The sequence below is a fragment of the Spermophilus citellus genome (genome assembly GCF_964194105.1).
Source record: "Spermophilus citellus genome assembly, chromosome: 18".
Taxonomy (NCBI): domain Eukaryota; kingdom Metazoa; phylum Chordata; class Mammalia; order Rodentia; family Sciuridae; genus Spermophilus; species Spermophilus citellus.
The window spans coordinates 10,045,719-10,073,411 of NC_138200.1; the positions used below are offsets into that span (position 1 = coordinate 10,045,719).

At 40.1% G+C, this 27,693-nt stretch overlaps 1 protein-coding gene across 1 annotated transcript; it reads right to left on the reverse strand.

The window, feature by feature from the left end:
• Positions 1–2,974: 2,974 nt before the first annotated feature.
• Positions 2,975–26,230, reverse strand: LOC308637377 (insulin growth factor-like family member 4; the record flags this gene model as incomplete). Its single annotated transcript, XM_081273682.1, has 5 exons — positions 2,975–3,128; positions 24,261–24,323; positions 25,438–25,696; positions 25,794–25,844; positions 26,212–26,230. The coding sequence occupies 5 exons, from the start codon at positions 26,228–26,230 to the stop codon at positions 2,975–2,977; spliced, it is 546 nt and encodes a 181-aa protein (XP_081129808.1).
• Between the last annotated feature and the right edge of the window lie 1,463 nt (positions 26,231–27,693).

Sequence of the window (27,693 nt, forward strand, 5' to 3'; positions counted from 1 at the left end):
TGCCTTTCCTGTACAAAATGTACCAGGGAAAAGCAAATATTTAATGAGAGAAGGTTTTCTTTATTGAAAACTCGCTGTTAACAAAAAACAGAAAAAACTATGGACTTAGATCACCATTTACGAGCCCCTAGTGAAAAATCAATCCATCCAACAATCATCAATATCTGTCAAAGCTACACATTAATTCAGTTGTTCTCACTCTGCCTGAAAATTAAAATCAATTAGGAAGATGAAACATTTATGGCGAAATATTGAAGTTCCCCTTTGAGATCCAAAAGGCTAGGGCGCCATCTTGTGGCCATTAGGTAAAGTGCAACCCCTACCCAGGAAAGAACTGAGTGTGAAGCTTCTTTGCTCAGCAGTTTAGGAGGAGGAATGGGTCAGGCTGGTTCTGAAATTCAGGGGCAGGCAGAGTGTTGAGAGCCACAGCCGAAGGGGCCCCAGCAAACTTCCAGCTGCCAGCAAACTTCCAGCCGCCAGCTGATGATTGGCTCAGAGCGGCCAGCAAACTTCTAGCTGCCAACTGATGCTCATTGGGTTGTTTCCCGCCCTTTCAGACCACGGAGCTGCTCATTGGGGGACTTTTTTGGCTCCGCCCACACGACCCAGCCAATCGGCCTCAAGAGCAGTAGGAGTGGGGGAGGTGGAGAGGCTTGTGGGAAGCCCATGGTGGCAGTTGGGCTCTGAAGGTTTTCCTGAAGAGCTGTGTGGTTTGGCTTGTGTTCTAAATATAAAGTTTGTTTCTTTTGACAAGTGGCTCCTGAATTGTGCCCAGCCAGACTGCAGCAGCAGAGTACCTACATTCAAGTCTCTAGAGACCACATTCTCTGAGTATCATCTTTCATTATGATGGAATTCAAAATAAAGCAATACAAAGGCAAATATAATGCTACATGTGGCCTACTTACAATGCTAAACTCAGGTTTGGAAGCCCATCACGTCGAAAGTCAATGTCTGAGAGATGAGAATTGGGGAAAAAGAAAGCAAGCTTTTATTAAGGGTGCTAGCAACACAGATGGGGGGCAGATTAATATCTCAATGTCTTCCCTTTACTTGAGTTTCTGTGAAAGTACAAGGTGCTTGTTTGTTTACTTAGTACTGGGAATTGAACCCAGTGTTGCTTTAGCACTGAGCTACATCCCCAGTCCTTTAAAATTTTTAAATTTATTTTTGAGTCAGGGTTTCACTAAGTTGCTATGGCCTCAAACTTAAAATCCTCCTGCCCTTCCCAGTAGCTAGGATTATAGGTGTGCTCCTCCCACCTAGCCAGATATAGGATATTTTAGATGAAGTTCAGATCAGATCAGAAACCAGGCACAGAGATCAGCTTTTCCTAGCACCTTGAATCAGACATCCAGCACTAACTGGAGCTGGTTAGCTGTGTCAGCATTTAGAGGATCCCATTTTTTAGTCCATTCTTATGGTCAGCAGCAAAACAAACAAGATCACAGGAATGAAGAACAAAGGCCATAGCTTGAGGATGGAAAGGGAGCCAGAGAGACGAGAGAGATTAGAGGGAACCACTGAAGACCTTTTGCACTTACTTGAAAAGGATGATTTTTTCTTGATTTTTCCCCCCCGCAATTGTGGGGCTAAATTTACCAGATCTGTACTGTTTTTTGGTTGTTTGGTTTTGTTTCCCAGGTATTGAACTCAAAAAGACACGTAAGCACTTAGCCACATCTGCAGCCCTTATATATTTTTTTTAATATTTATTTTTTAGTTATAAGTGGACACAATATCTTTATTTTATTTTCATGTGGTGCTGAGGATCAAACCCAAGGCCTCACACATGCTGGTGAGCGCTCTACCTCTAAGCCACAACCCCAGCCCCCTTTTTATTTTTTTATTTAGATACAAGGCCTTGCTAAATTGCTTAGACCTCACTAAATATCTGAGGCTGAACTGAATTTGCAGTCCTCCTGTCTCAGCCTCTGAGCTGCTGGGATTACAGGTGTGCACCACCACACTTGGCTTTACTCTTTATTTCTTTGTCTCCCTTCCTAGCTGGTTCCTAAAAACAAGGATTTGATGTGAATCTTAGAAGTGGGAGGTTAGGGGCTTCAAGGTCCCAAAGGAGGGCTGGTGACTTTCATGATGGAAGACTAAAACCTGGACCACACTCCACCACACCCCTCTCCAACTTAAATTCTTAGGTCTTGGCTCACAGGGTCTTGACAACTTTTTTCTGAAAGGAACTTTTAGCTCATTTGTAAAGATAGAAAGATTTGGATGGAAGGACTAAAATGCTTTGTGAAATGAGAAGCAAAATCATTATCATACTTAAATAGAATCATCTTGATGGACAAAGCATGACTTTGGGGATAGAAATACAAAGGAGTTTTTGCTTTTACACCTTCATTTTAAATTTGTGATGCTGGTTGTTCCCCTGTCAATAGATAAAGTTAGGTCAGATCTCATGAAATTTTCTGGTCACTTTTATTTAATATCTTCTCATGATCAATTTAAAAATGTTCAAAAGTACATAAAATGAACACAATAATGTACTTATTCATTATCATTCATTAGCATTACATTTTCATTGGTATTACATTCTCATTAGCATTCATTTCATTAGCATGAGCCTTCATTATCATTACTAAGTTATACTTTCTCTCTCTTTCCATGTCCTGGCCTGCAGCCCAGCAGAAACCCCCGACAAAGGAAGGATGTGGCACCTCTTACTGTTTTCCCCACCTGGAACTTTTATGAAGCTTCCGTAGTTTGGGGATGTGGTTTCTGATCCTACTGTGGTTGCAACTCAGGAAGGGGCTCCAGGAGGCAAGAAGGTTCTTCCTGGTCAGTAGCAAAATGGTGTCACTCTCTGGACTTTGCAGATACTTAAAGCTGATTCTCTCCCACCGTTGGGCTTTAAATTTCTAGAGATATCTTTCATCTGACCTTCCTTTGATGAGGGTAAGCGCGTCTCCGTTGTCTGATATTTCCAGCCAGCAGTTCTCGACCCTCAGCCGGGCTACTGCTGAACTGGCTGCTCAACCGCTCCTGATGGAGGGCTGCCATTTACCCAGGTGCAGACAGTTGCACCTAAGTGACCTGCATGGCTATAAAACCCGGTGCGCAGCGGTGGATTCAACTCTTCAGGCTCCGTTTTGGAGTCGGGTTGCAACCTGCAAGATCAGAGTCATTTGACAGAGATGGGAATTTTCTTCATTGAGCCCCTAGAACACTGAAAGTACATAATCCCAATATGTTCATGTTATCTGAAAATTATACTTATTTTTTTCTCTACCATCCTCTGAGCCAAGGGCTCAGAAATATTCTGTTGCCCCTCAGTGCCCCCGAATTCACTTTTAACTGTATCAATATTTTTTCAAAGACACCTTTGCTGGATTTCTCTATTGTATGATTGTTTTCTACTGGTAACCACTAGGTAGTACCAGTAGCATATTTCTTGGATTCACATTGGCATTCATATGCAGAAGGAAAAATGGACTTCAGCTTGGTACTAGAGTTAAAAATACACACAGAATGAAATATAACATGTGAGCAATATTACACAAACTGAATGGTTTTTGCTCTTCTTCATTTCATTTTGGATTTTCTTTACAGAACTTTATAAGTGTTGCCTGTTAGCATTTTGCAGAAATACTGATTATAATAGAACAACCTGAGTTAATTTGAGATATTAAGCCATCACCTATAGGACAGACAGGATATAAGACTGACTTTTCATACTAATACTTGCCTCAATTAAATGGAAGGGGTTATAGACATTGAAGTGTAAACCTAGTACTCCTAACTTCAAGACTGGTGAAACTGGCCTGCTGGATGTTTAAAACTAAAAGTTGAAGACCAAAGTCAAGGAAGTAAAATAGGAAAAAGTAGACAATATTTTGTCTCTTGCCTTCTAAGATCAGCCAAGATCCAGGGAATGATGGGAGCCCTCTAAGGGCCCTGCAATTCCAGTGAATCACCCAACTTCCTGATCAGGGTGACTATGAAGACCCTGGAGAACAGGAATCCAAAGGTGAACATTCTAAATAGAGGAGGGTCATGGCAGAGGGAAAGGTCCCTGATGCTTCCAAGGGAAGCTACATGTGGACAGCAAGACACTGACCTATCCTAGCAGATGGCACAACTGGGAAGAGAAACCTAAAGGAGCCAAGAGTCTTCTCACAAGTTCCCAAGAATGATCCCTGACAAATCTCAGCTGACTCTTAACAGATAGGAAAAAGGTCAATTTTGGCCAATTTGGTCTTAAACACCTGGCAAGAGAGTATAACCGAAGCACAGCCATATGTGGACATCAAAAGGGGGGGGGAGTCTTTTGTTGTTGTTGTTTGTTTGTTTTTTGGTACTGGGGATTGAACTCAGGGGTGCCTAATCCCTGAGCCACATCCCCAGCTCCTTTTTAATTTTTTTTCATTTTGAGACAGGGTCCTACTAAGTTGCTTAGGGCCTAAGTTTCTCGCTGGCTTTAAACTTTTGATCCTCCTGTCTCAGCCTCCCAAGTCACTGGGATTACAGGCATGCGCCACTGTGCCCGGCCCATGTTCTTTTAACGTGACTTGAGACATACATTTGTGTCCGTCCTGCCAAAAGTAAGTAAAAAAGGAAGGGTTTCATAAGGAGTGCCTGATAAATCTCACAAAAAAAAAAACTGTCAGAGTCACATTTGTTCTGAATCAATTTGAAACCTACAAATCTACCTAACTTCCTACGTAGGGAGACTTGATCTGTGTTTCTGTTTTTTTTTGTTGTTGTTGTCCTGGTTTGATATTCTAGCCCGAATACTTATTATGAGCTGCTATATGGGCTCCATTACCAGGGGAAAACTGCAGAATTCCCTACCAGGGAAATTAAAGACCAATTTGTAAGAGAATATATTCTGGCCATATCCTCCAATGTATCGTCCCTCAGGGTAAAGGGACTCTTCGCTCAGACTCCTCCTTTGGGGTCCTACACTTCCAGCCTGATAACTCTGTTTTAATCAAGACCTGGAAAAAATATAAGCTTCATCTGATCTGGAAAGGATCCTACTAAGTGCTCCTGACCACTGGGACGGCTACCCAAGCTGCTGAAAAGGGGGTGAACGCATTACCTTGAGCAGTTCCTACCTCAAAACATTAATATGGCTAGGATGGGTGGCAATACCACAGGGTGCAGGAACAAAAATTAAAATGAGAGTAAAGTGTATAAAAAGAAAAAGTGGGAAATTGTGAGAAATAGAAAGTCGAGTGATCCATTTTCAGTATGAAGTATTTAGCCTTTAATGTAAAATTACCGAGGATATAAAAAATCAGCCAAAGAGGAAATAGAACAAATGGTTACCAGCAGTTAACACCTGAGTGTGGCAGATTCACAGCCTCTTGACAAACAGGAGGTGAGGGGAAAGGGGCAGCCTGACCAAAAAAAGATAAACTTCATAATGCCCGAACACACTCAATCCCAAAAGGCTCCTCCCACCACTAGAGAACAAATGAATGTGGACACAGCCAAAGGTACATTTTTTAAATTTATTTTTATTTCGTTTTTGGTACTAGGGATTGAATCCAGTGATATTTTACCCCTGACCTACATTACCAACCCTTTTTTTATTTTTAATTTTTTTTTTTGAGACAGTGTCTTACTAAGTTGCTTAGGGCCTCCCTAAATTGTTGAGACTGGCCTTGAACTTGCAATCCTCCTGTCAAAGCCTCCTGAGCCACTGGGATTACAGGTGTACTCTACCATGCCCAGCTAACTAAAGTACATTTCTTTAAATAACCAAATAGGAGACAATAAAACATAGGCAACATTCAGGAAGACTGTACACCCCCATAGTATTCAGCCAAAGAGGAACCAGCAGAAGGACCTTGTGCACTAGGTAATAAAAGGCTGACTGTAACATGTGGGGACAAGTACATGGAGCACTGCATACTCAGCATGCCTTAAGGGCGTCTGAGGGTGTGAGGCCGCTTGTTGCAGTCCCTGTGGTTGCTCCAGGCCTGTTCCTAAATTGATCGCTGCAGGGACAGTTGGCCAGAAATTGCATTGGTGGCTGCCTGTAATCTGCTTAGCTCCTGTCTGAGTATATATCCATGGTAACTGCAGAGTAAAATCAGACCTGCTTCCTGCTTGGTCTCTGGAGGTCTTGTTTGGCGACTCCACAGTCACACTCTCCTCTACCCTGTTCCCGTGGACCTCCTCGCTGGGCGAGAGAGAGCCCACGCAGTAACTGCTCTGGGTTTGCCTGCTTATCCAGATGCCAGGTCTTTCGAGACTGTCAGTAAACGCCTTACTTTCTTTGTACCTTTTTTTCTCTTAGTCCATTCTTTGGCCTTGGACAGGTGAGCCTGTTTCTCACACTGCCAGGGAGTGAGATGAGTAAAATCACTTCAGTCACCACACACCCTACTCTGGCAGCATTTATGTCCAGCTGTTAAGGAGATCTGTGCCATCTCTTTATTGTCCTGGCTAGTAGCTTTCTGTCAAAATGCTTGTCTTGATAAGGAGAGTTACCTGTGGCACCCCTCAAGATGACATCCATGGAAGGACTACAAAACCTCCAAAGAAATTTAGGGATGAAGCAGGCTCTTTATGCAGCAAACTACAGTGGTCTTGATAATGAACTATCCAAAGCACTAGATATTAGAGTAGCAGCAGAACTGGGTCTGGAACATTGGACCCTGGCTTTTAAGGATCTACACCCAGGGGTGATAGAAGGTGTGAAGTGAGGCAGAGACACAATTAGTTAGGGACAGAGTATTCAAAAAGACAAGGCTCAGAGGGAGAGACAGAGACACATAGCTCTCAGGGCTCAGAGCTCACGGAGAAAGGAAGCTGAGTGGATGTGTGTCTTTCAGCTTTGTCTTTCCACTGCCCAGCTAGGCATACCTCAAGATCCTTCTCTTGACTGTGGAGGAAGATCAAAGCCCTTAAGCCGAAGTTCACAGGCAGCAACACTCACCCAACCCCTTGCCCTCACCAGGACATAGCCAAAGCCATCTGTCTGGTTTCCCACTTGCTTCCCCCTGGACCCAGGCTGAGGCCCTCTCCTTGGGGCTGCCGACACTGTTTCCTATGTGAGTAATAACCCTTATTTCACATCTGTCAGTCCTGTGTTTTTTTTCTCCTGGAACCCATCGAATTCCTGAGACAGAAAACCATGTAAAAATTCCCAAAGCAGCTGCCTCTGCATCTCCCTGCCACGGCAGCTGAGTCTGGTTTGTCACTGTCTGGGGACAAGTCTGCCACCTCTGGTAAATCCATAGCTCTTAAGGTGGAAGCCTGGGCTGCATCAGTTAGGGTCATATCCATAGATGTTGGGGACCCTGTCACTCCCCAGGGCCAGAGGACACTCAAGGTCTCGTGAAAACTCAACATCATTGTAACTGAAAGCTTAATTGAGGCCAATTAAATAATAAAGACACAGATTTGGGGGGAAAGGGAGGAAAGATGTTTTATTGCTTCGTTAGCAGTGGTGAAACACAAGGACTCCTGTCCCGGAGGCTGCGGTTCTACCCATGATGGGGAATGGGGTTTTAGAAGAAGTAAGTCAAAGCCTGAAAGAATGAACAAGACTCACCGTCGGAGAAAATTCCCGTTTATTGAGGAACAGCTCTGCATATTTATAGAGCCAGGGGTGGTTTGACAGTTATGACAGTTTAACAGTTTAATGGTTTGACAGTTGGCATGGGGTGCTTTCTGATTGGTGGGTAAGGATCATGTGAGCCAGCTTGGCTAGTCTGATTGGTGGGTAAGGATCATGTGAGCCAGCTTGGCTAGTCTGATTGGTGGGTAAGGATCATGTGAGCCAGCAGGGCTCACCATTGGACAGCTCTTCTGGGGGGAGGATGGGGAAGTTAGTCTTTGGAGCCTGGGCAACTCCCAACAAAGGCTATATTTCAGGTTTCCTGGGGGTGGGGCGATTTACTTGTTTATTTGGGAAATGGTCATTTCTTAGATCTTCTGGTGCCCTTGATGAAGTCTGAATTACTTGGTTCCTGTGGTGGTTGTAGGTTCAAAGGCAGACAACTGAGCCTAGGATAGGAAGAAGGTAAACTTTTTCCCCTGAGGGTTAGGGAAGGAGAGAGGAAGAAGAGCATGGGGAAATGCCCATTTTAAAAGCCCCAGAGACAGAGCAGCAAGGACTATATTCAAAGCACGAGGTGGACCACTGTTATATTTCCCAACATCAATTTCTATATTTCATTTCTATGGAAAGATGGGCTCTGACATCTCCAAGCTGCTTCCTGCTGAGAGAGAGCAAAGTTGGGGGTAGGGATTGAAGTCCTTGCTTTCTGACAGGTGGGGTGTGGACAGTTAAGGGCATTCAGCATCACAGCAGTTCAGATATCCATGGTGGTACTTGGCAGATGACTGGACACTGTAGGGATTCTGGCCATGGAAACATACAGGAAGCATTCCTCTGGTGAGCGAACTCCTGGTGGGTAACAGACACTCTGTTTCCCATGCTTGAAATGCTTGGCAATTTCTCCTAGAAGAAAGTAAGGTAACTAATACAGGTGTGGCATCTAGTTGCTATGGTGATGTTCTTCATGAAGAGGCGTTGTGCTAAAGTCATCAATCTGGACCTTGATTTCAGACATTCAGCTCCTGAGAATAAAGGAACACCATACAATAATGTATTATGACCCTAATGACCTAAAGTAACCTTTTGATATGAATAAACATGGCCGCTTGGATGATCCACCATCTTTCCTGCCTCTGTATCTTGTCTCTGTGTCTCCTCTTATTTTCCTTACAGGACAAGGCATACATATTCAAGGTATAATGCTAGGACAACAATAAACAAGACAGCAAAGCATACTTTTTGTATATAATTAACACAAAAGCAATTAGTATTTCAGCCAGTCTCTGAGATAAGGACAAACTTGTGACCCTAGAGTCCTTTCTGATCATTATTATTAGGCACTCCTAAAAAGACCCTTTCCTTTATTGCCTCCAGTTTTATTTACTTTTGGTAGAGATGACACAAGTGTACATCTTAAGTTACATTAAAAAATATTGTCTCTCCTTTTAATGTTCATGTATGATTGTGCTTTGGTTATTCTTTCCTGCAGGTGTTTAAGACCAAGCTGGTCACAACTGAACTTGTTCTTATCTACTGTTAGAGTCAGCTGAGCTTCCTCATATATCACTCTTGGGGACATGTGAGAAAATCTTAGCTTCTTTAGTATTCATCTGCCAGTTGTGCCATCTGTCAGGATGAGTCCAGGTCTTGCTAAACATATGTGGCTTCCTTTTGAAGCATCAGAGATATTTCCTTCGCCAATGACCCTCCTCTTTGCAGAAGGTGCATTGGTTGGCTCCCTGTTCTCTAGGGCCCTCTCAATCTCCCTGAGAAGCAGATAGAGTGACTCACCAGAGTTTCAGGGCCCAGAGAGAGGTTCTACCATTCCATGGGACTTGGTTGACCTTAGAGGGCAAGGGCCAAAATGTTAGCTGCTCTTTACTTGGCCCTTTTATTTCCTTGTCTTTGGTTTCCAAGTTTTGGTTTTTAATGCCCAGCAAGCCAATTTCACTAGTCTTAAAGTGTGAGTACTGGGTTTTAAATTTAATGTCTATAATTTTATAGTTATCCCTTTCATTCATTTGGGGTCAGTATTAGTACTGGAAGTCAGTCTTATAACCTATCTGTCCTGTAGGTGATGACTTAGTGTCTTAAATTAACTCAGTTGTTCTGTTAGTACTTCTGCAAAACAATTAACAGGCAACAGTTCCAAAGTTTTACAAGGTAAATACAAAATGAACATTAATGTATCTTTAGTATCTATTTAGCACATACAAAGACTCATATATTTATAAACTAAATTATCTACAAGCTTTACAATTTTTGAAATTATTTATAGGCCTAAATACGTTTTACAATTTACCCAAATCTTTACTTAAGTACACAATTGGGGCTGGCCTCTTGACAAACTTTAAAGTATTTTATTTCTGAAGCTGATCTTTACCTCTTTTAAAAAAATATCATTCAACAAAGTTCTTACGTATTTTTTCCTGAGTACTATCTGAATATCAGTTACCATAATACAATATTACATCTGAAACATGAATTAACCAAAAAGGATAAAAAAGCTCTTCCTTTTTGTGAAAAAAGTGGCAAAATGTTTTCATGTTCCACATTATCAACCTTTAAACAAATTAGACTGTCCTCATTACCTTCCAACACATTTAAATTTCCATCCCAGTGTAAAAAGTAACACAAAATTGTATATATAACTTATTGATAACAGGTTAGCTTTATCCAGTTACAAAACTTTAAATGACATAAGTAAATGCCAATAAATTTTTTACTTATATATAAATCTGAAGGAGACTATTGCTATAGACTATTTTAGTTTGGAGAACATCAACTTGGTAAAATACTCTCCTAAGCTTTACATTTTAAAAAGTGATTATACTTGAAGAACATGGATATATTAATATACAAAGAAGTCAGTAATGATTACCATCACAATTACACAGAAGTTCTTACACAACTAAATTTAACTTTTAAAGTAAAATTTAGAATCCATAGTTTATGGTAACAATGATCACAGATTTGCATGTTAGAAGGACTATTAAAAATTAAAGGATAGCCAGGCACAGTGGTGCACACCTGTAATCCCAGCAGGTCAGGAGGCTGAGGCAGGAGGGTGACGAGAGCAAAACCAGCCTCAGCAAAAGTGAAGCACTAAGCAACTCAATGAGACCCTGCCTGATGATAAAACACAAAATAGGACTAGGGATGTGGCTCAGTGATTGAGTGTCCCTGAGTTCAATCCCCGGTTCCCCCCCACACACACACCAAAAAAAAAAAAAAAATCAAAGGATAGCTTTAAAACTCTTATACATTTAGGAAACAGTGTTGACGGTCAGAAATAGACTTAGTCAAGATAAACAGATATAAGCCAGGTTTAAAAACCTGGCAACATGGCCCTTTTATGTCACATACATATATAAAAGAGAGCACTTATTGGTTACCTTGCCTGCAAACTTTCATTTTTTAAACTTTTATAAAACTTTTAGACAAGTCTTAGACAAACATATTTGATTCTCAGATGCATACATATCTCTAGTTGCATATATCAATTATATTGTTTTAACCTAAAATAATAATTTTTTATTCAACCACTTATGAAGTAATTACTTAAAAGGCTTTAAAACAGGTACAAACCCTAATTCCTTTAAGATTTAGGTTCCCTAAGTAATAAAACCTAACAGACACAAGAAAATTATTTTGCTGGAGAAGAGCAGATCAATGTTTTAGACCCTTAAATTATGTTCTGAACAATTCTTATGAAATTTCTGAATTTAGACAAAATTATTCCTTTTCAATAAGATGAAATACTTTATACTTTTTATAGTAACTTTAATTGAAACATGGGTGATGCTTTTTTAACCTTTGCATATAGAATTACACTTTTTAGAATTTTAACTCTTTGTAATCTCACTTTTAGTTAACACTCAGAAACAAAGCAATCTTAAACTGCTTTCAATTTACCAATTGAAAAAAACACATTTAAAAGACCCAAATATATATTACCTTATGGAATTCAAGAAGCCAAGAGTACTTAAATTTATATTTAGCATATGACGTTTTAGTACGTTAGCTTTGTCAATTAATTAGATGTATCCTCTAACAAACATTTAAGAAAATTGATCCCATTTATGTTAACTATAATTTACTCATTTTTAACTGTTAACTTTAAATTATTCTTTGGATGGGGGGTTTACTTGGGATTTAACCCTAGATCACTTCACCTCTGAGCTACACCCCCGCAGTCTGTCTGTCTATCTATATCTATCTATCTATCTATATCTATCTATCTATATCTATCTATATATCTATATATCTATATCTATATCTATATATATATATATCTATATCTATATCTATATATATATATATATATATATATTTATGATGAGCTCTCTAAGTGGTGGGGAAATGAATTGGGAGTGGACCCAAATGGAAATTACCCAAATGGAAAAAATCTCCCTCCTGCTTCTCCATCACATTATGGGAACCCCATCTTTTCTCCTGTTATTCAAACAAGTCTTACTCCTTTCACTTTTGCCCTATGCTACCATCCATGGATTATATTCTTTGAATTCATGAGACAGGAACCCAAAAGAAATCAGTGAGGCCTGCAGACCATACAGACACACCTGCCGCAGAAGCATCAAACTGAGCCCCATTCTCAAACTTCAGTTTTATTCCCACAGTCAAAAAGAGGACCCAAGGCAGGACAGAGGCCATGTCCTCTTTGCCCATTTCTCTACAGCCCCAGGAGCTTTCCTGGTTTGTTTGGGGTTTTTTCCAGTCAAGGTTGATGTTCCTAACCCACAGCAAGATGATCCGGGGCCCCTGGGGTCAGGCTGAGAAGCAGTGCTGACACTAACAGCACTGGGTTGAAAGGAATTGCTAGGTAGGAGCTAGAAATGAGCAGTGAATATATGTCAAGGTCACAGTGTTCTTTAATACTTTTAAAGTGGCTGAGAAAGCAAAGAGTGGTGGTTAATTTGTAGAAAATAAACAGAAGCAAATGAGCTAATTGTACAATATATCAAAATTAAAGGATTAATGGGAATAACTCTGGACAGAGTACACAGAGGTTGGTGTGAAGCTAAAAATTATGACTGTGAGGCATCTCCATTTGTCTGGGAAGAAAGATTCCTTCAGTAGCACAGGAAAACTAAAGTAACCTCTGACCAGCTGCTGACCCCAATGCCCATGTTCACATGGGATTTACTTGTTGATGAAGCCCCCCCTCCAAAATAGGATGGCCACCATGACAGTTCTGTAGAGGACCAACTAAGGTCAAAAACTCCACCACCAGACATGAAGGAGTTAAATATCTGATTGTCAAAGAGTACAGAAGGTGGTCCCCAGCTCTTCTGGTAAACATCAAACAGTAACAAATTTGGTGTCAGCATTTGCTCCTTTGTATTTATCTGCTAGGAAATGGTTCTCTCTCTCTCTCTCTCTCTCTCTCTCTCTCTCTCTCTCTCTCTCTCTCTTTAAAAAAAAAGAAGCCAAGGGTATTTAAATTTATACTTAGTTGATGTTTTAGTATTTTAACTTTGCAAATTAATCAGATGTCTCCTTTAACAAACAGATTTAGAAAGATTTATTCCATTTTGTTAAAATTTATTTACCCATTTCAACTTAGGTTACTCATTAAAACTAAGGTATCAGACAAATCTAGTTAACAGTATAAGCCATATTTTCCCTCCTGAAGAAAAATTCTAGAAGTAATGAATATTACATTCTAGATATTTTCTAGAAATTAACAATTTGAGCTTTATTTTAAAGTGGACACTTTTTTTCTTTCTTTTCTCCCTTTCCCTCCCCAACCTGAAGGCCAGGAAACAGGACCATCCCTTTCTCATCCCAGGCCAAGCACCTACCCAAAGAAATAGTAATCTTACAAATTAACAAGTGAATCACAATTCTCCACCAGAAACACCCAGATGGATCCCTTGATTAGCTTTTTTAAAAATCTTTTTTTCCTTCCTGAACATAGAATTATAGCCTCTAGGACTGGAATCTTCTGTGCCTTTCCTTGATCAAAGCGATGAATCTTCCTTCTTCCCTTTCTTAAAATTGTGTCCCCATCAATGCATAGGGGACAAAACCCAAGCTTTTGGTAACTTGGTCACCAGGAAAAATGCATGAGTTAGTCATTTTAAAGGCATCTTTACTCTTACCAATTTAGATTGATCCTTTTTATTAAAGTTTTATATAAGTCATGTGAACTGAAAGGGATTTGTATCCATTCATTAAATTTAAGAGCACTCATTTATCTATAGGTCAAATTTGATGCCATGTACATAATATAGACATAAGCACATATGTAGACCTATGATGTATAATACACAGGTGTGCATGCATACATAAAACAGACAGGAAAAAATATTTTGTATCTTTTCAGTAGGTAATGGATCCTCACTGGTAGGAGACAAGAGTTACAGATGTCTATTACTGTCTCCATTAACTTTAACCCTTTATAAATTAAAAAAGAGCTTATCACAGAGTTTTACAGTATGACCCAGAAATGAGAAGGACCTGTGCAGTCGGGAGCATTAGGAATAGTCTGTTGGCCATGGTGGATGCATCTCCAACCATGAGAATGGATTTGGGGCCAGTTCAGGACACTATATGGAGGGTGGGTTTGACTCAGGGGGCATTTCAGATCTAGAATGGTGACTACCATTATGATTGGTTCTAAAATGTTACTTATTTAAATATCAGTTTTCAAAGGTAATTATATATCACAGACTGTGTTTTAAACCCCTATGTTTTATTATAGAGATCCATTCAAATAGAATATAATGCCTCATATAATATATATCATGTTAAGTGTGTAAACTGTATATTACAGCAATGTGACAATTGAGCCACATGCAAAGCTCAAGACAAATTTGTTACGATTCTCAAAAGACCAGTAGCACCCTGGCTCCCTGTCAAATTAAAAGAACCATGGCAGGAGACTCATCCAGTAGCATTTATTCAGGAATTGTGGTGACACCTAAAACATTGTTCTAAATGTTTTACATGATGGTTGATAGCTGGCATTGTTGTCTTGGATGGGCTCATTCCCTCTGTATTCACTATAGTGACGGCATTACATCAGCAGGTACAAACTACTCATTATCCTCAACAATTCCATAAAATATTCACTGAGATATGGCCAACTCAAGTCCACATCGACTAGAAAATTTGGAGTGAAATTCAACAACTAAAAGATTCTATTGTATGACTTGGAGAGCAGGTACAGGATTTATGATGGGCTCAGAGACTTCAGTGCCATGAAAACATTACCCAATTTTTTGTTACTAGAGTTTCATATAATGATACCAAAATTCAATGGCAAAATGTATGTGATCACCTAATGTGGCCTGATCATTTTCATAATGCTTCTTTGTACGGGTTAAAATTACAATCTTGGGCTGGAGATATAGCTTAGTTGGTAGAGTGCTTGCCTCACATTCACAAGGCCCAGGGTTCAATCCCCAGCACCACACACACAAAAATTACAATCTCATGTCCTGGCCATGGCTAATGCCAAAATACCTACTTTTTGTGGTGCTGGGGATTGAACCCAGGGCCTTATGCATGTGAGGCAAGCAATGTACCAACTGAGCTATATCCCTGGTCCCCCAAAACACCTACCTTTGATAATGAAGAAGTTTGGGGACATTTGGCCAAAATAATTTCTTCCCTTAATCCTTTTAAATACTTTTCTACATAGGTAGCTGGGTTGCTGTGTATAACTGTACTGTAATTTTATTTCTGTTCTTGTTATGCACAGTCTGCCAAACAGGAGGGAGATGATTAAACCATTGGGAAAATATTATTCCAAAGCTAATCATGCTTGCTACACTTCAAAGAACCTAGACTCCTGAAATCATTAAGAGTATACCCTGAATCTGAGTAAGGCATGATGACTTTAATTAAGGAGAAAAATAAGTCCCCAACTATATTATCTACCTCATGCTTTAAGTGTATGGTTCCTGGCATTTTAGAAGAATATATTCCATTTTGACTCTGGGAAAAATGTTTTCTTAGCACTAGCAAACCCATTAATCTTCATCTTTCTTATAATAATCTTTTTCTCCATATTCCTAATTCTGTACAGAAACAGCTTCTTAGTAAAGTGACCTGTTCAGTTCAAACTTCCTCCTGGGAGCACATCAAAGCCATTCTCCTCCTGTGCTCACATTCTGACTCTCTGAAACCACAAAAAGAGGACTTCACCTACTATGACCTTGAGATTCCTTCCATATGCACCCTTTTCAGCCTCAGCCACCAGGTTCTCTGTATTCTCTTCCAGAACTCTGAGGGTTGGGGGGAATCCCAGTATTTTGCTCCTTCTCAGTAGGAAGCAGCTAACCATTATATTAATGCCCCAATTCATGATTACATTTCAGAGTCTGGAATGAAGAATATGAAAAATATCAGCCCTCAAGAAAAAATGGAGTAAAAACCCCCAGGGAGATAGAAGGACTGTGTGACCCAGTGAGGGTGAGGAGAATGCAAACAATGGGCTCTGGACTTTCACCCTTTCCCAACAACAACAGGTTTTGAACTTTTGCAACTATTTTCTCCTGATTTGGGCTTTGAAATTGCACAACTATTCCCCCTGAGAGCCCAACCAACACATTCTGCAAATGATTCAAAACTCACTTGAACCCTACAACAATTAGACCCCTGTTGTAATCAGTTGCCATTTTCTCCCCTGAAAATGTGCCATTCTGCTGCTTAATAAAGAAAGTCTCTCTAAGTCTGCCCCCACTTTCATTATTTTTGCTTTTAGTAGGAAATAACAAACATCTATTCACAAAATCCTGAATGTAAATGGTCAAAACTCTACAATTAAAAAATATATAGATTGTCAGAATATTTTTAAAAAACAAGATCCAAGTATATGCTGTTTGCAAGAGATTCATCTGATAGGCAAAGACACCCATAGGCCAAAATTAAAAAGATGGAGAAAATATTCCATGAAAATGATGTCCAGAAACAAGCAGGGGAAGCTATTTTCATATCTAGAAAAGCAGATTTCAAACAAAAATTAATTAAAGGAGTCAAAGAAGGCCTTATATCCTAGTAAAAGGAACCATCCAACAAGAAGATATGACTGCAGTAAATATATATGCCCCAAATGTCAGCATACCTAATTACACACACACACACACACAAAATACTTTTTAACATTAATTACTATATAAATTCGAATATAATAATGCTGGTTTATTTCAACACACCTTATCACAAATAGACTGGTCATCCAAACATGAAATAAATGAAGATATTTTCAATCTAAGGGACCTAACAGAAATCTACAGAATATTTCAACTTCAAACAGCAGAATTTACCTTCTTCTAGCGTCTAAGAAAACCTTTTCCAAAATACACCATATTCTATGTCACAATATTACTTGTAGCAAATACAAAAAAAATGGTATAATTCTATACATTCTATCAAATCATAAGGGAATTAAACTGGAAATCAAAAGCATGAAAAATAATAGAAATCATATAAACACATGGAGATTGAACACTTTTTATTCTTTATTTTATTTTTTAGTCAACAAATCATTTATAAAGGAGCAATCCATAGACTGTGAAAAAACATTTGCAATACACATACTTGTTTACAAAATATAAAAAGACTGGAAAACTCAACAATCAGCAAATAATGCAATTAAAAATTAACGAAACACTTAAACAGGTGTTTCATTGAAGAAGATAATCAAATGGCAAATAACCATATGAAAAAAATACACAGCATTATTTGTTAGAGAATTTCACATTAAAACCATAATGGGATACCTAAAAGATTGCCTATGATACCATATATACATATATATGTATATATTTATGTATGTGTGTATATTATTTTTTATTTGCAAAATAAAAAGTGATAACAATAAAATAAATCTGTTTCTGTGTACCATATGATAAATGAGAGGATGAATGATTGAAATAAAACCATGCCAACAGAAACTGGACACTCTTTTAAGTGAAGAATGGATAAAAGAAGTAATCAAGAAATCATTAGAAGTAAAGAAGAACAAAGATACAACAAATCAAAATCTCTAAGACAGCATGAAAGCATATCAAATGGGAAAATTTATAGTAGTAAGTGTCTACAGTAAAAGAAAACCCAAATCAAACAAAGAAGAGATACAGAAACCTAAACAGACCAATATCAAGTAATGAAATTGAAACAGCATGTAAAAGCCTTCCAAACAAAGAAAAGCCCAGGAAGAGATAAATTCCAAACTGAGTTCTACCAGACCTATGAAGAACTAATATCAGTCTTTCTCAAATTATCCCATGAAATTGAAGGGGAGGTAACACTCCCAAATACATTCTTTGAAGCCAGTGTAACCTGGATACCCAAATCAGACAAAGACTTATCAAGAAAAGAAAACTACACACCAACATCCCTAATGGACATAGATGCAAATATACTTAATAAAATATTACCAAACTACATTTGAAAACAATCAAAAAGATAATACACCATCATCAAGTGGGTTTTATCCCAGGGAAGCAAGGTTGGTTCAACATACATAAATCAATAAATATAAATCATCACATAAGTAGAATTGAGGACAACAATTATATGATCATCTCAATAGAGACAAGAAGGACTTTAATAAAAATCAGTACCCATACATGTTAAAAATGGTGGAGAAACTAGGAAATAGAAGGAAATTACCTCAATGTTAATAAGGCTATATATGATAAACCCAAAGCCAGCATCATAGTGAATGGAGAAAAACTCAAAGTCATGTCCTCTAAAAAAGGAACAAGACAAATATATTGACTCTCACCACTCCCATTCAATATAGTTTTTGAAACTCTGTCCAGGATAATTGGGCAAGAGAAGAAAACTAAAGAGATACAAGTAGAAAAATAAGTCAACTTATCTCATCTGATGATCCTCTATCTAGAAGACCCAAAAATCTCCACCAGAAGATTTCTAAAATTAAGAAGTGAATTCAGTAAAGTAGCAGAATTCAATATCAGCATTCATAAATTAGAAGATTTCCTATACTCTAATAATGATTCTGCTGAGAAAAAAATCAGAAGAATTATGTCATTCATAATAACCTCAATAAAATAAAATATTGGGGTATTAATTTAACCAAGGAGGTAAAAGAGCTCTACAGTGAAAATTTGAGAACACTGAAGAAAGAAATTGAAGACCTTGGTAAATGGAAAGACCTCTCATGTTCATGGATAGGTAAAATTAATATTGTCAAAATTGCCATTTGACCAAAAGCACTGTACAGATTCAATGCAATTCTCATCAAACTTATAATGGCATTTTTCACATGACTAGAAAAAATAGTCCTAAAATTTGTTTGGAAGAATAAGAAACCTCCAAAAAACAAAAGCAATCTTGAGTAAAAATAGCAATGCAGGAGGCATCACAATACCTGATCAATGGAAAACACAGAGGCAGACCTATATGCTCACAGTCATCTGATACTTGACAAAGGTGCCAAAAACATACACTGAAGGAAAGACAGCTTTTTTAACAAATGATGTAGGGGAGACTGGTTATCCCTATGTAGAAGTTGCAAACTAGATCCCTGTCTCTCACCCCGCACAAAAGTCAACTCACAGAGGATTGTAGACTTAGGAATCAGACCCAAAACTTTGCAACTACTAGAAGAAACATGGGGTCAACATTGCATCATATTGGTGCAGGCACCAACTGCCTTAACAAGACTCTAAAACTCAATAAATGAAACCAAGAATCAAAAAGTGGGGTGGTATCAAATTAAAAAGCTTCTGCACAACAAAGGAAACAAGAACATGAAGAGTCTACAGAATGGGAAACAATTTTTTCCAGCCACTTCTCTGAAAGGGAATTAATATCCAGAACATATAAAGAACTGAAAAAGCTTGACACCAAAAACAAAGAAATAATCCTAAGGTCAAATTAACTAGGCAGACATTTCTCAAAAGAGGAAATACAAATGGCTCACAAATATATGAAAAAAAATGTTCAACATCTTTAGAAATCATGGAAATGCAAACCAAAAGTACACTAAGATTCTATCTCATTCCAGTCAGAATGGCAATTATCAATACAAATAATAATAACTGCTGAGCATAGAGGGGAAAATGTTCACTCATACAGTGTTGGTGGGACTGCAGATTATACAAACACCATAGACTAGAAATGGAACCACCATATGACACAGCTAGTTCACTCCTTTGGTGTGTATTTGAAAGAAATAAGATCAGCAGGATATAGTGATACAGGCAAATCAATGTTTGTAGCAGCACAAGTCACAATAGCCAAGTTATTGAACCTACTCAAATGGCCATCAACAGATGAATAAAAACAATGTGGTATATGTACACAATGGAGTTTTACTCATCTATGAAGACAAATAAAACTATGGAATTTGCCAAAACTATGGGTGGAACTGGAGAGATTCATGCTAAGTGAAATGAGTCAGACTCAAAAAGTCAAGGATCAAATATTTTCTCTCCTATGTGGAAGCTGGACCAAAATGATGGAAAGTAGAGGGGGTGGATGTTTGATGTTATAAAGATATGGAGAAGATCAGTGGAGTAGAAGAAGGAGATGAGAGGGAGGGGGACAGGAAAGGGGAGGAAATGTGGAATGGAATTTAACAAAATCACTGCTATGTGCGTGTATATGTATGTCACAGTGAATTCTACCTTTATGTATACCTACATCACAGTAATCAAAAATAAATAAGTAAACAAATGAAAGGAAGACCAGTAAAGTAGAGAAAGGAGAATAGAAGCATGGAGAAGGGGAGGGGAGAAAGAGGGACTATTAGAGATTGAAATAAATAAATAAAATGTGTATATAAGTTTATCAAAATGAACCCAACTACTATGTATAACTACAATGCACAATTTAAAAAAAAAATAGAGTTCCACTTAGTATCTTTTCAAGTGCTTGCTCTGATCACTACTTCCACAAAAAAGTGTCACATTTAAACAAAGGTGACAATGTTCCAGCTATGGGGTTCTGTTACTCTTACAGTCAGTTTACAGCCACCAGAAATCCTCTTTTCAGTACCAAATAGTGGAAGACTTGGGATCTCTCTTGGACAACATCTCTAAGTTTGCATAAACAAGTGTCATCCATCCGGGAAAATCTTTTCTGTATAAGTTAGATTCTGAAAAATATATCATTTCAACAATAAAATTCCAAAAATATTTAACAACAAAGACAATGTAGGCACACATGAAGAAATAAGAGTACCCTCTCTTTCTCCCTGGGATAACTAATTAATATTTAGTGAGGGAGGTAAATTAAAATGGAGTGACAGAAGACAAAGGAGCAATGGCTAAGAGAAGGCACAGACAGAAGAACCCTCTGATGTAGATGAGAGTAAGATCCCTGTTCCAACAGAGCCATGGAAATTACACTCAGGGTTACATGAAATGAAAGTATTGATTACACTCACAGATCCTAAGAAAGGAGGCCCAACATACCAAGAGGGCCAAAGTCACTCAGAAGACTGACATTTGGTCATGACAGCAGAGTAAAAGTAGAAAAAGGAGTTGTGGGCAGCTGTATTTCTTGGGACTCATAGGTGGCTAACTGCAGCACATGAGAAGCATTCTCATTGAATAATTTTCTCTCCCCGTCCCCCTTCATCTCTCTCTCTCTCTTTGCCTCCCCTCCTCCTTCTCTTTCCTTGTTTTGTTACTGGACTGAACCCAAGGACACTTTACCACTGAGTATATCCCCAGTTCTTTTGATTTTTATTTTACTTTGAGACAGGATCTAAGTTACTAAGGCTAGCCTTGAAACTGTGATTCTTCTGCCTCATCCTCCCGACTCCCTGGGATACGGGTGTGCACAACTACACCTGGCTCATGGAATAATTTCAATGTAATAAAGTCAACAAGGAGGGAAGTGTTATGTTACAGCAGTGAAAAAGCTGACTAAAAGAGATATTTATAACAAGAGTGGGTTCATTGCTATGACTAATCTGACCATGTATATGGTTCAGAAACTTTTGGAGCTTTTTGGAATTGGTGGGAGGAATTTTGAGATGTGTAGCAATGCAAGTTGAAAATGCTTTAGATCGTTGTAAGTGGATCTTTATGGCCAATTCTGGTGGGAACTCAGAAGACCAGAATGCAAATAGGACCATGGACAGTGAAGACAGGATTCAAGAGGGTTTAGAGGAAAAGTAGGACACTATTGGTGATTGAACCAGAGGCCATTAGTTCTGCTGAGAAGCTGCTGCATTTTGCCCATGTCTGGAGACTTTCTGTAAGGCTGATTTTAAAAGCAATGCACTTCTTAATCTGGCAGAAGAAATGTCTAGGTAGCATAGCATTCAGGCAGAAGCATGGATATTGCTGATGACTTTTAGCCAAGTTCATTGTAATATTCAGGAGCCAAAAGCTGCAAGGAAATATTTGAAAAAGCTTGTCTTTGAAGAGCAGGAATAAAACTGGGGCTAAGGAAGTTGCACTTGTTCAAGACATTACCACCACTAAAAAAAATGCTAAAGGCTTTCCCCAGAGACCATAAGAAAGATGGCTTGAGACCATACCCATCTCAGGATCAAGGGAATAAAAATAAAAATTCTCTTGATAAGAGACCAGTGGGGCACACTTCTTGCACAAAGGGGCCCACTGTTTATTCAACATGCTTAGTGTAGGGTAGGGGTTCTGTGTTTGGGATTGGGGTCTCTGACAAACTTTGTGATTGTGGCATGCTTGGTGGCTAGGAAGTTTCTGTGCAAAGATGCAGAGTGCCTGGCTGCTGGGAAACTTCTGTGTAAAGACACAGGATGCCTGGCTACTGTAGCCATAATCCTTCACAAGGAAGCTCTGTGTTAGAGTCTTATCAGCTTCAACCTTCATCTCAGGCACACAGCTCCTGGGAATATAGACTCTCTTGTTATAAAACCACAATGTTTCACTGAACCTAAATCTGTCCACCTCACAGTAACTTTATACAATGGATTTTCTTAAGAGCTGCACAAAGCTCTTGACATTGCATATTGTAACTGTGAATGTAACTGCAGAATGAGCAACCTTACTGATACTCTAAACAATAATGTAGTTATGGTACTAATGACCCCATATAACCTATTGATATAAATAAAGCTTGGCAACTTGGCCTCGCAGCCATTCTGCCATCCTTCCTGCCTCTGCATCTTGTCTCTGTGACTCCCTTATTATTTTCCTTAAAACTTAGTCACCTAGGCATTCAGAGGCTGCTAGAGGAAGGGTTCCTGGAAACTTGGCTACTCCTCCAAATGGTGTCAACAGTGTGGGACTGGTTCTGCAGGATTGCAGGCTGCTGGAGTTAGGGGGTCATGGGGGCTTCCACCAAGATTTCAAAAGAAAGTCTGGGAGGCCAAGCAAAGTGAAGCAGGGTGGGAGTCCCTGCAGGCTGTGCCTGAGAGGGTGATGTGCAGAGATGTGAGGAGGAAACCAAAGCTGCAGTGGAGATCCTAGAGATTTAGAAATGCCAGGACTTTGCAATGTCCATTGAGGAAAGCTACAGCAATCAAGCAGAGACAAGCCAACAGAAAGGCCACTTAGGCTGCAACCAACAAGGCCACAGGGGCATATCTACACAAGCCACATGCCCCAGATGCTGGACATGGAGCTACAGGACTTGTTTTCCCAGCTGGATTTTGGTCTTTCTTTGGTCCTATCCCTTCTCTTTCTATGCCCCTATTTTTGTGAATGGAAATGTTTTCTCTGTACCTTTATATTTTGGATGCCTGTAAATTACTTGATTTTTACAGGAGCTCATGGTGTATTTGCCCTAAGTATCAGAGAAGACCTTGGACTTAAACTTTTGGGCAATCTTGGAACTGTTGACTTCTTGGGGACTCTTGGAAATAGACTAAATTGTTTTGCATTGTGAAATAAGCATAAGCTTTTGGGAACTAGGGGTGGGATGTTATGGTTTGGATGTGAGGTGTCCCCCAAAAGTTCATGTGTAAGACAATGCAAGAAGGTTTAGAGGAGAAATGATTGGGTTGGGAGACTCTTAACCCAATCAGTGAATTATTCCCCTGATCGGATAAACTTAGTGATAGGGTGTGGCTGGAGGAGGTGGGTCCCTTGGAGCATGCCTTTGGAGTATATATTTTGAATCTGGAAAGTGGGTCCCTCTCTCTATTTTCTGATTATCATGTGAGCAGCTTCCCTCTTTCACACTTTTCCACCATGATGTTCAGCCTCATCTGGAGCTCCAAGGAACGGAGCCTGCTGTCTATGGACTGAGACCTCTGAAACCATGAGCCCCCCCAAATAAACTTTTCCTCCCTTAAAATTGTCCTTGTTAGGTCTTTTAGTCACAGTGGCCAAAAAGCTGAGTAAAACAGGAACAAAAGTGTACAAAGGACAAAGTCATCATGAGGCTTTTCACTTGAACATGTTGGGAATGAACAAGCAGAATCTGTACACTTGTAAATGGAAATTGCTCCCCTTATACCATAACCTCACTCTCCTACTGGACTCCATCAATAATCTGAGAGATTCCCTCTAGGTCCCATGTCTCAAAGTTCCATCATTTCCCAGTAGCACATGTTCAATGCACAGGCCTTGGAGGACACTTAGACAAACCACAGCATGTGCAATCAGAGGGTGGCTCTGTCATTGAGAGACCCATTAAATCAACAAAAAACTTTGGATGCAACCACCATTTGACCCAGTTATCCCACTTCTCTCTATATACAGATTACAAATCACACATACTTGAAAAATTAACTGGCAATTAGTCTAAGTCCCCCAAAAGTGAAGCATACGTCACTCACTTCTGGGAAGTTGCCTTAGTGAAAGATGCTTGTCTTCTGTATCTTCTTTGAGAAAACATCTCTCTGCTACAAGGAAGGAGAAAACAAGAAATTATGAATCACAGACAAGAAGATGAATAAAAAGATCTGAACCACATGTGGTGGTGAATGCCCATAATCCTGGCAGGTTGGTTGGCTGAGGCAGGAGGATTGTAAGTTCAAAGCCAGCCTCTGCAACTTAGTGAGGTCCTAAGCAACTTAACAAGATCCTACCTCTAAATAAAATAAAACAGGCCTATGGTGATTGCACCAATTAGTAGTCCCATCAGCAATATATTGATGCAACCGCTCTGGAAAGCAGTATGGAGATTTCTCAGAAAACTTTGAATACAACCACCATTTGACCCAGTTATCCCACTCCTCTCTATATACCCAAAGGAATTAAAATCAAAATACTACATTGACTCAGACACATCAATGTTTATAGCAGTTCAAATAATAATAACAAAACTATGGAACCAAACTAGGTGCCCTTCAACAGATGAATGGTTTAAAAAATGTGGTATATATACACAATGGAATATTATTGAGTCATAAAGAAGAATGAAATTATGATTTTTGCCAGTAAATGGATGGAACTGGAGACTATTATGCTAAATAAAATAAGCCAATTAAATAAATTAAAGGCCGGGTGTTCTCTCTGATATATGGATGCTAACACAGACTAAGTGTATGCAGGGAGGAGAATAGAAGTTCACTGGATTATACAAAGAGGAATGAAGGGAAGGTAAGAGGAATGGGATTAGGAAAGACATTAGAATGAATCAGACATAACTTTCCCACGTTCATATATGAATATACGACCAGTGAAACTCTGCATCTTGTTTAACTTCAAGAATGGGAAGTTATACTCCATGTATGTACAATATGTCAAAATACACTCTACTGTCAGGTATATTTATAAAGAACAAATAAAAAATAATAAAACACACAAAAAGTAAACTGGAAAAAAAGAGCTAAGGAAGGGGCCCAGTTGTTAAGCACCCATGGAACAAAAAAAAAAAGAAGAAGAAAAGGATTTGAATAAGCAATTAGACCACAGGGCAATGGTTTTTCAAAATGTGAGGTGTAGACATCCAGACTGCCCTCCTCCTTCCATCTTCCTGCCCCACCCCACAGCCAGGGGCAGGGTCCTTACCTGCCACAGTCCCTGGAGACAGGGGATGAGTGGCACTGGGACTTAACTCCCAGAACTTTCAACCTCACAACAAACTTCTTCTGGGGACTAAAAGACTCAGGGCAGCAGAGCTCAAAGCAAGGCCAGTAGATGCAGTTGGGACCACACAGGCGAGTCCGGTTCAGGGGCAGGATGGTGTCATCGTCACAACACTTCTGCAAGGGGTTGTAGATGTGGTCTCCACATTTGGGCGCTGGCTGGCACAGCCATGGGCCAGTATCTGGAAGAGACAGAACGGGGTTAGCTTCGAGAACCAGCCTAATACCTGCCCCCGTCCACAGAGCCATCTCCCCCCTCCTCACCCGACCTGTTCTCACCTGTGACTCCTGAGGGTGTTGAGCCCAGGAGTTCAGACATGAAGACAGCAGCTGAAAATAAAAGGGAAGTTAAAGTGATGCTGGGAGTTTAGCCAACTGGCCATGATCAGGGGCCAAAAGACAATGTCACTGAGCTTCTTGGGTGGGAGATTGCTGGTGATAAATGAGCAGATTTTGAGACCGACTGCAGGGTCAGGTCAGGGCTGGCAGGTGAGGAAATGCAGGGAGGCTCTTTAAAAAGTGAGGCTTCTGAAATTTGCAGGTGGACAGAGGGTTGCAGTGCAGTCAGGAAAGACAGGGGTGATTGCCAGGTGGGAAGTTGAGAACTGAATACAGAGGAGAGAACTGAGTTTGAGGTTCAGAGGAACAAAGGGGTGAGAGAACATTTAGGCTCAACTTGGGGCTGGAGTCTCCTTACCAAAGATTAAGGACACCATGGTTCTTCTTCGGCTGCAGAGCAGGGGGAGGCAGAGCATCAGAAGAACTGTCTGGGACCTTGGGCTGTGGTATATAAAGGGGTTATGGATACACAGAGGGAGGAATCCAAAGCGGGGCCCTCCCATCATGTATTACAACAGACACAGTGTTGTTTCAGGTAAGGGCTGGGCACAAAGGATCTGCTTATGAAACCATGTATCAATTTGCAAATTGATTGCTATCCTGAACACTCTTCAAAATTGTAACTCTGGCAAGTGACTTTTCTTAGTGCTGCCAGGGGAACCCCAGTTTTGTGTGCAAACTACCCGCCAACCACTGGCTGTTTCTAGGCTTCCCATGCTCCTCATCCTTGAAGTTTCAAGGGCTCTCTTCACCCACAACTCAGTCCACTTCTCCATCTGAGCTATGTAGAGTTCTTCAGGTATTTGGGGGAGAATTATGAAGTTTCAGCCTAGAGTAGAGAAGAGCAGAGGACAGAGAGAATGAAAAAGGGACAGAGAGTCAGGATAGAGCTTTGGATTCACAGAGCTGTGGCTTTTGTCCCTTTGCAGCTTTTCTCCTGGTGGCTTAAGCACTCAGACCTTTTTGCCCACCCAGGGACTCCAATTGCTGGGTTGCTCATGACTAAGACACTCAGGGGTCACTCCAGGGGAACTGGGCTAACTGGGCTGTGCAAGAGTCAGAAATATCTTTTACTTTTGGGGTCACTGTGACAGCTCCTCTGACCTTAAGGGTCCACAGAAAGAGAGAGACAGAGAGAGAGAGAGAGAGAGAGAGAGAGAGAGATAGCTCGCACACGTGCTGACCCCTTTATTTGAGGAGAAGCTATTCAAATGAGGCAAGGGGTCAGGTTTCAGGGGGCCCAAGTCTATCTTCATGATGTCCACTGTCAGCAGGTTGACTGACACCTGGGTAGGCCACACTCAAGGGCAGAGTAGGGGGACACACAAAGGGTGTTTCCATGGAACATTCTATCCCAAACAAGGCAAGGGGTAATATCACAAAGGAACAATGAGCGTAGTTCTACCCCTGGGGCTGCAGGAAGGCACAACTATGATGAAGACACACAGTCACGCAAACCCTAGAAGGGTGGGGAAGTCTGTCCTGGATGCTGCCCAACCCCTCATCACCTGGGGGGGAGGGGGAGTGTGACTCAGTCATATGCAAGGTTGGTCTCTCACACAGAGACAAGGGAGGACAGCACCTTTATTTGCACAATTCCTTGTTCTAGAAATCCCTCATCCATATATTTTTCTATTATTTTCTTGTCACCATCATCAGCATGTGTGTGATGAGTACTGAGTGGGAGGAGCCATCACCTGGAGGGTTATGACAGGTGCCCTTCCCCCACCTTGTTCTCCAGGGGCTTCCTCTGAGTCACAGTGAAAAGTGGGGGAGGGGAGGAGTGAAAAAGGCAGAAGCATTAGAGAGTCACAGAAGTGCTGTGTAGCCTCAGAGAGAC